Source organism: Rhipicephalus sanguineus, chromosome 8 (genome assembly GCF_013339695.2).
Source record: "Rhipicephalus sanguineus isolate Rsan-2018 chromosome 8, BIME_Rsan_1.4, whole genome shotgun sequence".
Taxonomy (NCBI): domain Eukaryota; kingdom Metazoa; phylum Arthropoda; class Arachnida; order Ixodida; family Ixodidae; genus Rhipicephalus; species Rhipicephalus sanguineus.
In genome coordinates, this window is record NC_051183.1 from 157,247,541 (window position 1) to 157,260,592 (window position 13,052).

Consider the following 13,052-nt stretch of genomic DNA (forward strand, 5'->3'; position numbering starts at 1 on the left):
GTTATCGACTAGTTTCATTAACCTCAACAGCTTGTAAAATATTAGAGCACATAATTGTATAATTCATAAACGCATTGTTACATTTCTTGAGGAAGACCGAATACTAACAAGAGCACAGCATGGGTTTCGACGTGGATATTCAACCACTACGCAACTGTTTGAAACATCCACAATTTCGCTACTGCACTAAATAAAGGAGAACAGCTAGATGACATTTAATGTATTTGCAAAAGGCCTTTGATAATGTTTCGCATACAAACTTATTTCATTAATTGCAATATATGTTAAAAATTCTAAACTGATATTATGTATACAAACGTACCTTTATAACGCACAACAATTTGTCTCACTCTATCACACCTGATCTGGTAAACTTCCTGTTTATTCTGGCGTACCTCAGGGGTCGGTCCTCTATTAGTTCTCTTATTTATAAATGACGTAAGGACCGTCCTTTCTTTAAATGTATAGCTTTATGCTGATTATTGTGTGTTATATACGAAACTATCATCCGTTGGGGATCAAATGAGGCTGAATAATCAATTTAACAAAGTCGTCTTGGTGCCACGAATGGGAAATGGAAGTTTTTACCCCAAAACAGTCTTTACGAAAATATCACCAAAGAAAAGTCGTTTTGTAATCAGCACGGCACTAATAGCGTCACACTAACAGAAGTTGCAGAATACAAGTACCTTGGATTATCGATGGCTAATGACCTAACCTGGAGCAAAACGCACTGACATAATTACAGCTAGCTGTCTTCGTAAACTCTGTTTTCTGAAACGATAATTAAAGTACTCTTTCTACCTCGCCTGTACGCATGCTAGCATATTGCCATGCGCACTTCTTTTTGTCACTTTTATGTAACTACTCGGTTGCACGCATAGCCACCGCCTTGCGCAAGCCGCTCCCTTATGCATGGGAACCTTCCGGATTATCTGAGAATCTTCTTATGGCTTGAGCGCACAAACGCGAACAGTTGAGATTATTCTCGAACTAACGCGGCCACCAGCGATAAGGCTCGAATGTTCGATGCTGCATGTATAAATGGCGACGCGCCTTACCGCAGGGCAGTTCATCGACGGCCGACGCATGTTCACCGCTATCAGTGTACAGTGTGTAATGCTGTAGTTTGAATTTCCGTTTCCCGGCCACAAGTTTGGCGAAATAAAGAATCATTTTGGACACACCGCCTGCACGACCCCGTGACGTCACGTTCGTCAACCTCACGATCCCGTGACAATATAAAACACTAGTTCGCCCGATGTTGGAATATGCTGTGGCAATATGGGATCCATTCACTAACGCAATATTGATCAACTAGAAAAAGTGCAGAAGAAAGGCCTACGTTTTATTTATAATTCCTACGGTCGAACATCAGTATTGCCACGTCAAGCTTTTCTTTCAACTAATAAACGGCCATTTAAATGTTAACACTTCCAGTATCCATCAGTACTGTTCCGGTTACTCCGCTCGCAAGCGACACAGTAAAATGATAACTTCTCTAATTTCACGGATTAACTGCTAAGGGTATTCATTTTTCCCTAGAACCACTACCTATTGGAATAACCTTGCAAATGATGTCGTATCATTGTTGCAGCCTCACTTAAAGCCTCGTTTGTTTTTGTATTGTATGATTCGTTTTATTGTAATTATTGCGTTATTATGTTATTCTGTAAACTTACTGTAATAGCGTTTTGAACCACTCTTGTATATCACATCGTACTTATTCATTCATTGTACCTGTATTATTTGTTCAGATGCATGTAACTATTATTATCGAACGCTTTTCCCACCCTGCCATGATCTTTGAAATGAAAGATCACAGTATTTATCAATAAATAAATAAAATTACACCGTTTCCCGCTAAAGGGGACCATGAGGTGATGCGAAGCCGGAGCACTTGCACGATCGCGTTCCGTTGGCGTTCGTTGGGCATGCTACCGACCTCGCGTTGTGGAACGCGAAGAGGAACGCTACGCGCGTCTTATCTTCTAGCCTGGCCGTTAATTCTCACAGGGCGAGCGGGGAACGCGGTCGACAGACGTGCAAGAGGGGGGCAACGTAGGAGAGGAGAGAGAGAAGGAGGGGACGTGCATGCGCTGGTGCTCATCGCGGCGTTGCGCAGGAGAGAATTTCGGCATGTCTAGCCCGCATTTCAGAGGAACAGCGGAGAGGGGTAGGGGAGAGGGAAAGTGGAGAGGGGGAAGGGAAAGCGGAGAGGGGGAGGGGAGATGGAAAGTGGGGAGGAGGAAGTGGAGAGGGAAAGTGCAGAGGGGACATGGGAGAGGGGGAGTGGAGAGGGTATTCGCATGCGCAGTAAGGCTGGTCACGCCGCACACCACCACCAACACCACCGGATTTAACCCCGCCATAAGATACTTCGCATCTAAAAAGTGGTCGCTTGACCAGTGCTAGTCGTGGGTCTGAATGAGCCTTAAATAATCAAACCTATATAACAATGTCAAAACATGAATAAAGGCTGCAATTTTTTACTGTAAACAGGTAATTACATTGTGCTGTCAACTTCATATCCGAAAAGTAGACTTGACTCCTCGCAACAATGTCTCACCTGAATAAGGCCAGTCAAGAATGTAAGTGTAATGGCCACTCCAGTACTTGATTGTTCATTGTAGAATTGGTCTCCACTGTCAATAGCGGCCGTCACGTTTTCAGAGTTTATTTTGTATTTTTGGACCACCACTCCCGTCATGAGTGCTGTAACAGGAAACATGCCTGCGAAGGGTAAAACAAAAGGTATGACGTAGCAAGCGCACTAAGCTAATCTTAGAAAGAATTGTTGGTTTACATGTTCCATAATAAATTCTCCTGTAATTAATGCTTACGCTCTGTGCTATTAACGTCTCAATTGCCTTTTCTGAAATTGTTTCGCATAGGGCCTTTTTCTGTGTCTTCATTTAAGCGCAAAAATTGTTTTTCGTGAACACGAAAAAAATAAAAACGGTAAACCAAAGATGACACGCTTTGCATTCGAGGTTAAACTTGCAATACAAGGCTGACAAGGAGGAGAACAGACGACACGGGCGTCGTCTTTCAACTTTTTACGCAGTTCATCATGAGTGAAATAAACGCGCCCGATTAGCTGTCCTTAGGTTTGCAGAGTGATGTATGATTAGCGAAATCTCTCGTTAATTTATATTTTAAGTTCTTATTTAAAAAGAACCATCATTTTAGGTAGCGCGAAACACAGATACACAGAGAACAAGCTGCTCTTGTCCTCCTTTAGTCTGTCAGTGTTAAAGTTTCGCGCTACCTGCAATGACGGATCATTAACCACCTGCCCGATCCGCCGCCTTGGTACAGTGGCCACAATGTCGGATGCTGACCCGAAAGTCGCGGGTTCGCTCCCGACCGTGGCGGTCGCATTTCAATGGAGACGAAATGCCAGAGGCCCGTGTAGTACTGCGCAATGTCAATGCACTGAAGCTCATCATGTCCAGAATTGCAGCGAGGCATGCGTAAGCCTCCCTTCTATTTCCCTCCGTCCGAAGTAGTTAGCATTTCGGTCCCATTGACCATTTTTATACCCTCTGCGCAGGCTGGGTCTTCATTTTTTCTGTTTCAGTGAGATAGTGGTAGAGTATATATATATATATATATATATATATATATATATATATATATATATATATATATATATATATATATATATATATGCTGACTGGTCAGCGCCGTGGTTTGTGTCCTTTTTTCGTCCCATCCTTTTATTGTTGTTTACATACTGGAAATCACGAACCAACCAGCCCATATACGTACCCTAGTGTACTCAATCCACATTAGGAATGCCAGATAGTCGAAATTGCCGGAAGTTTCCACTATGGCCTGCTTCGCAATATTACGGTGGTTTACTCTAGATATTACTCTAGATATGCTGTTATATTACTATTATATTACCAACTAGCCGAACAAAATTCTCTGTTACGTTACAAGAGCCGGCGGTTACTATTCTATTCACATACTACAAATGACTTGTAGGCTCTGTGGGTTATTGTAACAAGGACAAAAATAAGAAACTGCATTTACATCACTAGCCTAATGCGTTATTGTTTGTCACTCGCTACAATAAACTGTGTACTTATGAATGTCTAAAACAGAGTGCTATAACCCTCAGTATGCGTCAAAGCATTGACGTAGTTTGATTAACATACGTACCCATAGAAACATAAGGCGAACTTCCCACGATGGCGTAGATTGCTGCCGGATAAAGTGAACTGTACAGACCCAGAACTGGATCTACTCCGGCTATAATTGCGGACACAAGGCCTGTCCGAAGAAAGAAACAAAATAGCATTGACTACAACAATATTATTTTTCGGACATATTTATGGCTATACTGGTGAACGCTACAATGGTGAATGCTATAAATTCATGGCTATAATGGAAGCAGAGAAGCAAAACAGTTTATTTGGCGAGTACAACCTGTGAAATCTGCTTTAAACTACAGTTGGAAACAACAGAGACATGATGGAATATAATTGAAGTGTGAAGCGTGAAGTGTTTAAGAAAAGAAGAATAAATAGTCGTAAATTTTACGACCTCTTAGTAATGTGTTGGTTAAAAAGTTTCGGATACAGAACTTATTTAGGTCAGTATTCTAGTCTTTATTCGTCTAATTTACCAGTATTCAAATGTTCATTCAAGCAATAATTTAGTTCTAATATTTCTAATAAATTAAATAAGTGTTGGCGTATCAATACTTGTGCCTCATGCCTTCCTTTTGGCCCGGCGTTTATTCGCGCTGCAGATTCATGTATGGATTATCAACGTTCCCAGCGTACTGTTTTTATTTGTTTTTTGCAACAGAGTCATAACCAACAAGTACATCGCTCTTCCCGGGAACCCAAATCCAATTTTAAACAAAGATATCCCAGTCTGCATGCCATGTCACATATGATACCGCATACAAAGGCTTCTGCAGAAAACCAGTTGAAGGTTTCCCTCACAAAGACGCACAATATGTGAGGATAAACGGCGTCTTATGGCTCTTATGAATAAATTCTGCCCCTATTTCATGAATGAATAAATAAACTTTATTTCAAACTGCCCCGGCACTTTCCTTCGGGCGAGGCGGTGGGAAGAGTGGATTAACTCCTGTCCCATTCCACCCTCCGCCGATGATGATGGCAGTGCCTCCGGTGACGGCTCGAAGTCCTTGGACCAGGGCGGCATCTCCGCATTGTCGGACGGCCCAAATAAGCTGGTTGACCAGCTTGTCGCTCGTGAGTGTGACCTCCTAGCGGCAGCGACGCCGACGGAGGCGATCCGCAGCAGCGACCGCAGCCACGGCGGCCGGCGGCCCCAGCGCAGTGGCAGCGGCGGCGATTGAGCACGTAGTTTGTCTTTGTCTAACGTGCGTCGTTAGGTGAGAGGAGGCAACGATATTCCACAGCTACAGTTTGGCGAGCTTAGCGGAGTAGGGGGATAGAAATGCGCATTCGGAGTGCGCTCAACGACCCGTAGCGTTTACTGCACGCACGGTATTTTTCACATTTAGCGTTACCGTGTTTGCGTGGTTAATGTAGTGTACGTACATAAAACATGGCGGTGGTTTTGGGCACCCACTTCGAAGTGAATTTAGCGTTGATGTGGACAGATTCACTTCTTTCGTAGCAAACAACTGTGTAAAATGCCTTCGCTTGCCTCTTCAAGCATGTTCGACCATAGGCGTGCGCACGAGGAACCCTGAAGAGGAACCTTGCGCACGCCTATGGCTTCGACGACCAGTTTTTTCAGATCGCTTCCCATTTCGAACGTTCCTAAGCCTAACAAGAAGCTCGGTGTAAACAAATCTGCAACACATAAATTTTCGCTTTTGTGGCGTGGTTCATATTTATTTACATTTATTATAACTAATAAAGCAGCAAGTGATATTGCTGCATGCGGGAATAGAGGCGAGCATTTTCAGTTTTTTTTCTTTTGACTTTTTTAACGCATTCATAATCTACTGCTGACGCCACCGTCACAGCTTGAGCATGTAACCGCTATTCCGCTATACTAAAACGCGCTGTCCGCCACGATCGTTTGCAGCCCGGTAATTAAAATTGTCAATTAACTTTCTAGGCACATTCTCAAAGCATCTGCTGCAGCGTAGCTCTGTCCCCACACGCTTTACACGCGTCCGTCGGATACAGGTTCGGGTAAAAGCTCGTTCACACCGAAAACGGACCGGCCAAAGCGGCGAAGCGGATTTTCGCCGCAGCTAGGAGGCGAGTGCGCATACGTGCTCGGACCGCAAGGCTGTCCTGGCTGCCCTCGCGGCCAAGGAGGTGGGACATCTTGCGTTTTCGCGGACGTGTCGCCGTTACGTGGCACTGCTTGTACACCCGAGCCGCCTGCGCTTTTCTCGCGCCATTTCCTGCTCAAACGGATGTTCACACCAGCGCCACCACCGCATGGCGTTTTGACTGGCTGCGGCAAAGCCGAGACCTTCGGCGGGCAGAAAAAATCGGTCCCAGAGTAGGAATGGTAAAATCGATGAACGATTAATCGATTAAAGGTTCACAAATAATCGATTATTCGTCATCGATTTCCGCCTTTCGAATAATCGAATTAATCGATTAAAATTATTCGATTAATCGATTACGGCACCCCCACTCCCGCTGCCAACCTCGCCCCTTGGCTGGAGCGCATGACTTGACAGATGCCGTGCACATCGCCTCTCTTTCACTGCCTTCACTACAGCGCATATTTCTGCGCTAGCAGAACGAGCCCGGAGCTGGCGGCGGCCATACCCCATAGAAAAAGATATGAACTCGCCCTGACCTCAATGCTTCAAGCCCGGGCAGGAGGCGGCTCCACCCCATCGAGGCAGAAATGAACTTGCCCGCTTTTCTCCGTCTCACATTCTACTAATGCTGCTATCCTGCTACTGCCTTCACCTCCTCTCCCTTAAGCTGGTTGAGCGTCGCCTGAGTATACGTGGGGCTTGCGCTGCTTGCGTATTATATTGTGCAATTATTACACATTGGTGGTTATACTGTTACCTTTGGGATGTCATAATGCCGGGCAATCTGAAGAGGAGCGCAGCGTGGTCGTTGTTCGCTGAAGATGAGAAAACGAAGGCTGCAAGGTGTAATAAATGTGGCAAGCACTTCTACAAGCCAGCGACGGAGGCTAAGATATCACCAGCGGCACTCCCACTCTATTCACGTGCCAAAGAGCCATCTCCCAAAGAAAGGTGGTAACGACGAACGATACAGTGTTGAAGAATCCTATCCTGACGACACCAGTTCGCCTCTTCAGGTAAGTCGTCAGTATCTCGCTATTTAGCCAACAGCCATCTCCCGACGACGGGTCCCTTGTGTCCAGTGCAGTGTTGCGGAGTTGCCACTTCGGAATTGGGATGACTCCGGAATCCTTCCACGTTTTCGCTACCCCGGAATGGAATGAGAATACAATGGGGGCAACGCTTGGAGGAATGGAATGGGAATGGAATTACGTCTTTTTCCGAATATAGAGCACGTTTTCGTCTACGCACTGTTTTTCAAACTTCAAACATTAGTAAGTCAGAGCCTCGAATTTAACAATAAAGCAGTATCATTAAAATGGCTTGGCTGATTACAAGCACGGTACATTTATAAGCAACGCGCCTACTACAATTATATAGGCTGTGTTGCTCCGAAGTTTGTCTCTATCCTTCGCATAACCGCGGCTCTATGCGGTTGGTATCCGTCGTGCGGAACTACGGCAGCGGCATACCTCCCCGTACGCCTTGTGACTTTTTTCCCTCGGCGGCGCCCCAGCCACCTGCTGTCTCTCCACCCTTCATTTCTTAAGCTTTAACACGAAAGTGTTAAATCAAAGAAATGTTTTATGCCGGGGTCCACCACGGCTCCACTGACGTATTTCCGTCACGGATATGGCGTTGTAAAATATAAATACTAAGAGATGGTAAAGAAAAAAACTAGAAGAAAAAATTACACCATCTCCCGCTAAAGGGGACCATTAGACGATGCGATGCTAAGCCGGAGCACTTGCACGATCGCGTTCCGTTGGCGTTCGTTGGGCATGCTACCGACCTCGCGTCGTGGAACGCGAAGAGGGACGCTACGCGCGTCGTATCTTCCATCTAGCCTGGCCGTTAATTCTCACAGGGCGAGCGGGGAACGCGGACGACAGGCGGGCGAGAGGGGGGCAGCGTAGGAGAGGTGAGAGAAGGGGAGGGGACGCGCATGCGCTCGAGCTCATCGCGGCGTTGCGCAGGAAAGAATTTCGGCATGTCTAGCCCGCGTTTTAGAGGAAGAGTGGAAAGGGAAGGGGAGAGGGGGAGGGGAAGGAAAAGTGAAGAGGGGAAGGGAGAGGGTGAGTGGAGAGGGGAAAGGGGTAGAGGACAGGGGGAATGGTGATGGGGAGTGGAGAGGAGGTGTGTGGAGAGGGTATGCGCATGCGCAGTAAGGGTGGTCACGCCGCACGCCACCACCACCACCGGATTGAGCTCCGCCTTAAGGTACTTCGCATCTGCCCCGCCACGGTGGTCTAGTGGTTATGGCTCTCGACTGCTGACCCGAAGATCGCGGGATCGAATCCCGGCCGCGGCGGCTGCATTTTCGATGGAGGCGAAAATGTCTGAGGCCCGTGTACTTAGATTTAGGTGCACGTTAAAGAACCCCAGGTGGTCGAAATTTCCGGAGCCCTCCACTACAGCGTCTCTCATAATCATATCGTGGTTTTGGGACGTTAAACCCCAGATATTATTAAGATACTTCGCATCTAAAAGTTCTGTCGCCGAGAGTCGAGCTTACTACCCCTCGCTCCGCAGCACGAAACGACTCGGCCACACACGGCACGTTCTTCGCCATACTAACGGCGAGCTATTTATATACAGCATTTGCCGGTGACGGTACTCAGAGATCGGTGGTACATCAGAGTGTTTTCGTTATCACTAGTGACATGGCGCGAATGGCTCGAAGGGCACCCTTTAAAGGTCGTCGCCCCACGCGTTGCAATGAGGGCGCGCCTCTACAGGGCGCGGTCGCTCGTGCGCGCGCGCTTATCTCGTGATTGTGGTCGTTTGTACGTCTTGTGCTCTCACCGCAAGTTTGCGATGTAGTTAGATAGCACGAAGGTCACTCTGCTCACTGCAGCGGCCGCTTTTGCGAAAGTAACGTGCTGCTCACAGCAAAATAAGTGACAACTGTTACAGTTAGTTCGCGCTCATGACGTGTATAGTTGTGCATTCGTTTTGTGCGTCTTCCTTTGTATTTGAGCAGCGCGCTTTAACTGTCGAGCTCTGACAGTTGTAAGTTTGCACTCATCCTGTGTCTGTTCGTTCCGTAAGTCATTTCTGCCTGAGCAGTGCGTTGCAAGTTTCGAGCTGCTTGCCATTCTTCGCGGGACATTACAGTTTATTGCTATATCATTAATTCCTTCGCTTTTGCGACGAAAAAGTGCACAGAAAACGCTCAGCTACGTCTGTGAAGAAACGTTTCACTTTCGTGTTACACCGATTCCTATCGCAGAGGGATCAGCCATGTTTTTTGCTTCTGTCGCCGTCGGCGACTCGGACGCATATTCGAAAAAGCGCTTCTCTTAAAGGGGCCCTGCGACACAATTTGAGCATGTCTTTTTCATCGGTTCTTCTGGTACTGTGGAATGCACCGGTATTGTTGCGCAAGTGGCAATGCCGAAATCGAAGCGGTTATAATTTTAATTCACGGGATAAACTACCTTGATTTTGGACTATGGTGAAAGACATCGGCTATTTCTGTTACAAGAAATGACGTGATGTCATGTGACAGGGACGACAAAGACCGTTCGTTTTCGATTGGCTTGACGCGACACGTGACGTGCAATATTCATATGGTGGTAGCTAGGCCATATAACGGAGCCCTAAGAGGAACAAAACCCCTTCTTACGCTTTCTCAGAAACAAATGATTCCTGTTTCGAACTGAATTGAAAAGAATGGCATTGCGGGAAGGTCTAATTCCCCGGAATGGAGTTGGAATGGAATGCAGGCGCCCATTCCGCAACACTGGTCCAGTGTGCGAAAGTGGGAATTTTCGCACACTGGACACAAGGAGCCCGTCGTCGACACTTTCGAAAGCGGGAATTTTTCATCGTTAGCGCGTCTGGTAAAAACATTTGGGTCCATATCAAACACGAACGATGCCTCTCAAAGAAATAGATATTGGTTTTAAAGCACCCATAAAAAATGTAGATTAATCGATTAATGGATTAGAAGATTCCGCCAAAAGCAATTAATCGATTCAAGGCTAAATCGATTAACGATTAACGATTAATCGATTAAACTTTTTAATCGACCATCCCTATCCCAGAGTGATCCGGCTTGCCACCTAGTTTTCCGCCCGCTTTCGCCTCCTGGAGAGGAAGTTTCCTCCGCTTTGGCCACTCTGCCTTCGCTGTGGACGGGCCATTTACCTTCAATGCTGGATGGCACGAAATCGAACAGGACAAAGAAGGATCACAGATGCACAGGACAGGCGCTACTCGCAACTAAGCTTTATTGAGAAAACTCTCTCTACATCTATGGACAGCCGAGTGGCGCGCGCAGTACGCCTGCGAACAGTCACACAATCAGGATCGAAAGAGCAAGACATATGCCCATCATAACCATGTTTCCCAGAACAGTTTTTAAATACGAAGCATTTCTTAGGGAATCTTAGCCACTTTGAGCGTTTCTATCTATCTATCTATCTATCTATCTATCTATCTATCTATCTATCTATCTATCTATCTATCTATCTATCTATCTATCTATCTATCTATCTATCTATCTATCTATCTATCTATCTATCTATCTATCTATCTAGCCGACTACGTCTGGGTGCTCTCATGATCGACTCCCTAATTTGGTGTAGACCAAAATTGGCATCGGAGCATAATAGGAATTGAAGAATATGACTGTCGGGTCGTAACATGAATAACGTGAAAATAATGTCGCGTACGTCGTCAAACCCTTACCTCCAGACACGTGTGGCCCTACCCATTTACCACGTGCCGCGGTGTACGGGTATGCGCCACAGGCGATTGACAGTTCATATCTACCCAGGAACGGCGAAAACAGACATTTTTAATTCAAATTCGAAAGTGTTAAGAAAAACCGACATCGCCAGCGTTCACTCGATGCATGCGAACAATAAAAAATCACAGCATATCCACGGAGTGAATGATGATGAGTGGGCGAAGCTGCGGAGGTTCATCGGTAAACCGTGAATCTTCCGTGAATTCTGCCCAGTACATCATCACCGACGTGAGATCGGGCGCGTTTATACTAAAGGTTCGATGAGTTATGACGACTTGCAGCTCACTTTAATTTTACATGTACGCTGTGAATTTTCATTGTTTAGAAAACCATTGCTTTAGAAAACACGTTGCGTCTTTCGTTAAGCAGCTGGCGTCTTTTTCGTTTTGCTTTAGAAACATCTGGCGTTCTTTCGTTTTGTTTTTACAAAACATCTGGCGTCTTTCGTTGGTTTATTTCATCAATCAACGGCGTTTTGAACAAAATTTTTATTGTTTATTCACGCACAGGAGAAATCTCACCAGGCACTACCTTGGAGGTAAACAATGGCTGCTAATGGGAATGAGAGACAGAAGAAGTCGGCTTTTAGCTAACACTTACACTTCTACAGAGACAGAAGAATTCGGCTTTTAGTTAACGCGCACGCTGCGAATTTTTTATTGTTCAACAACGCACAGGAGAAATCTCCCACCGGCACCACCTTGGAGGTCAAAGGGTAAGACTTGTTACTCACTACTACGAGCACGACGAGGGACGAACGGGTGCCGCCTTAAGGAGCTTCGCCCCTAAAATCAAGCTCCCGGCAGGAATCGAACCCAAGCATTCTGCATGGCAGTCAGGCATTACACCAGAGAGCCATGCCAGGTATACAAACCATACTTTGAAAAAAAAAACAAACTACGCAGCCGTAATGTCGGTGCAACGTCAGTTGTGGCTGCAGTGCTGGCTATCTAATTTAGAACAAAGTATTAAACATTATATTGTACTCCTATCAAAGAGGCGTCGTGTCGGTTTAACGTCAATTGTGATTCCATTGTTGGCTCCGCTTCATAGCAGTCTAATACCCCGTCTAGAAACACAGAGCCATGTACGTCTACAAACTGGTTTGGAAAATTAGCCTATGCAGGCGTAATGCGGTTAAACGTCAATTGTGATTGTGGCGCAGGCTATCTAATTTTCTAAAAAAAGCAATAAAAACTATATATGTACTCCTACGACACAGGCGTCATATCAGGTCTGTGGTTCTGTGGTTCTAGTGTTGACATGACAAGAACTTCATTGTAGTCCTGAGGAATTGATATTTAGGGGAGCCGGAGCCCCCACCCCCTCCCCCAGATCGATTCGGTGGCTACGCCCACGATGGCACCGGAAGTCGAAGTTCCGTCGCGATGTCGTGGGCGGCTCCGCTTTTATAGACCTTATGCAAAATTGCTGCCATCTAGCGGCCACCGTGCGCATTTCCGCCATGTTCAAGGTTAAGCGCACTCCACATGTGTACACACGGAGCGCGCGTATCAACGTGCGGCGGCCGATAGGAACGGCAATGCCACCATATTTTCTTGTGCCGTGTTGCTCAGATTGAGGAAATTGAGATGCTGAAAAGAAGGCTTGCAGGAAACTAACCTTCATGTTATTAAATTTCCTCACGGCCGTCGAGAATCAGCAGATCGTTTCGTTGCTCCGGCTACTGCTTATGACTAACGCCGTGTTTACGCTCGCCGTTCTTAATATATGCGGTATGTGAGAGCATCGGCACTCATCAGAGAACACTCTTTCATGTCATGCAGGAACGAGACGTTTTCGCGCCGTGTGCTTACAGGCACAGACAAACCCGCTTCGTGTACGAGCTTCAAAGCTGCATCGCGGCTACTCGCGCATGCCTGCGCTGCTGTTGGCATTACCTTGTTTATTGCATTGCGATAACAATTACATGTTAGACAGGTAGCTCGTCCGCATCATTGATTCTGCAAACAACACGCTGCAGCGCGTTGTTTGCAGTTCGTTTTCGATTGTGGAGTTTAACAAGGTAGCGTTTGGTGGGATGCATTGCGC

At 46.2% G+C, this 13,052-nt stretch overlaps 1 protein-coding gene across 1 annotated transcript in view; it reads right to left on the reverse strand.

Annotated features, from left to right (window-relative positions):
- LOC119403631 (solute carrier family 26 member 10) overlaps nt 1–13,052 on the reverse strand; it is a 135,687-nt gene that overhangs the window by 81,568 nt on the left and 41,067 nt on the right. Inside the window, exons 3-4 of the mRNA XM_037670552.1 lie at nt 4,171–4,281; nt 2,570–2,733 (exon numbers count right to left, since the gene is read on the reverse strand). Coding sequence (XP_037526480.1) covers nt 2,570–2,733; nt 4,171–4,281 — 275 coding nt within the window. The remainder of the gene's footprint in view (nt 1–2,569; nt 2,734–4,170; nt 4,282–13,052) is intronic.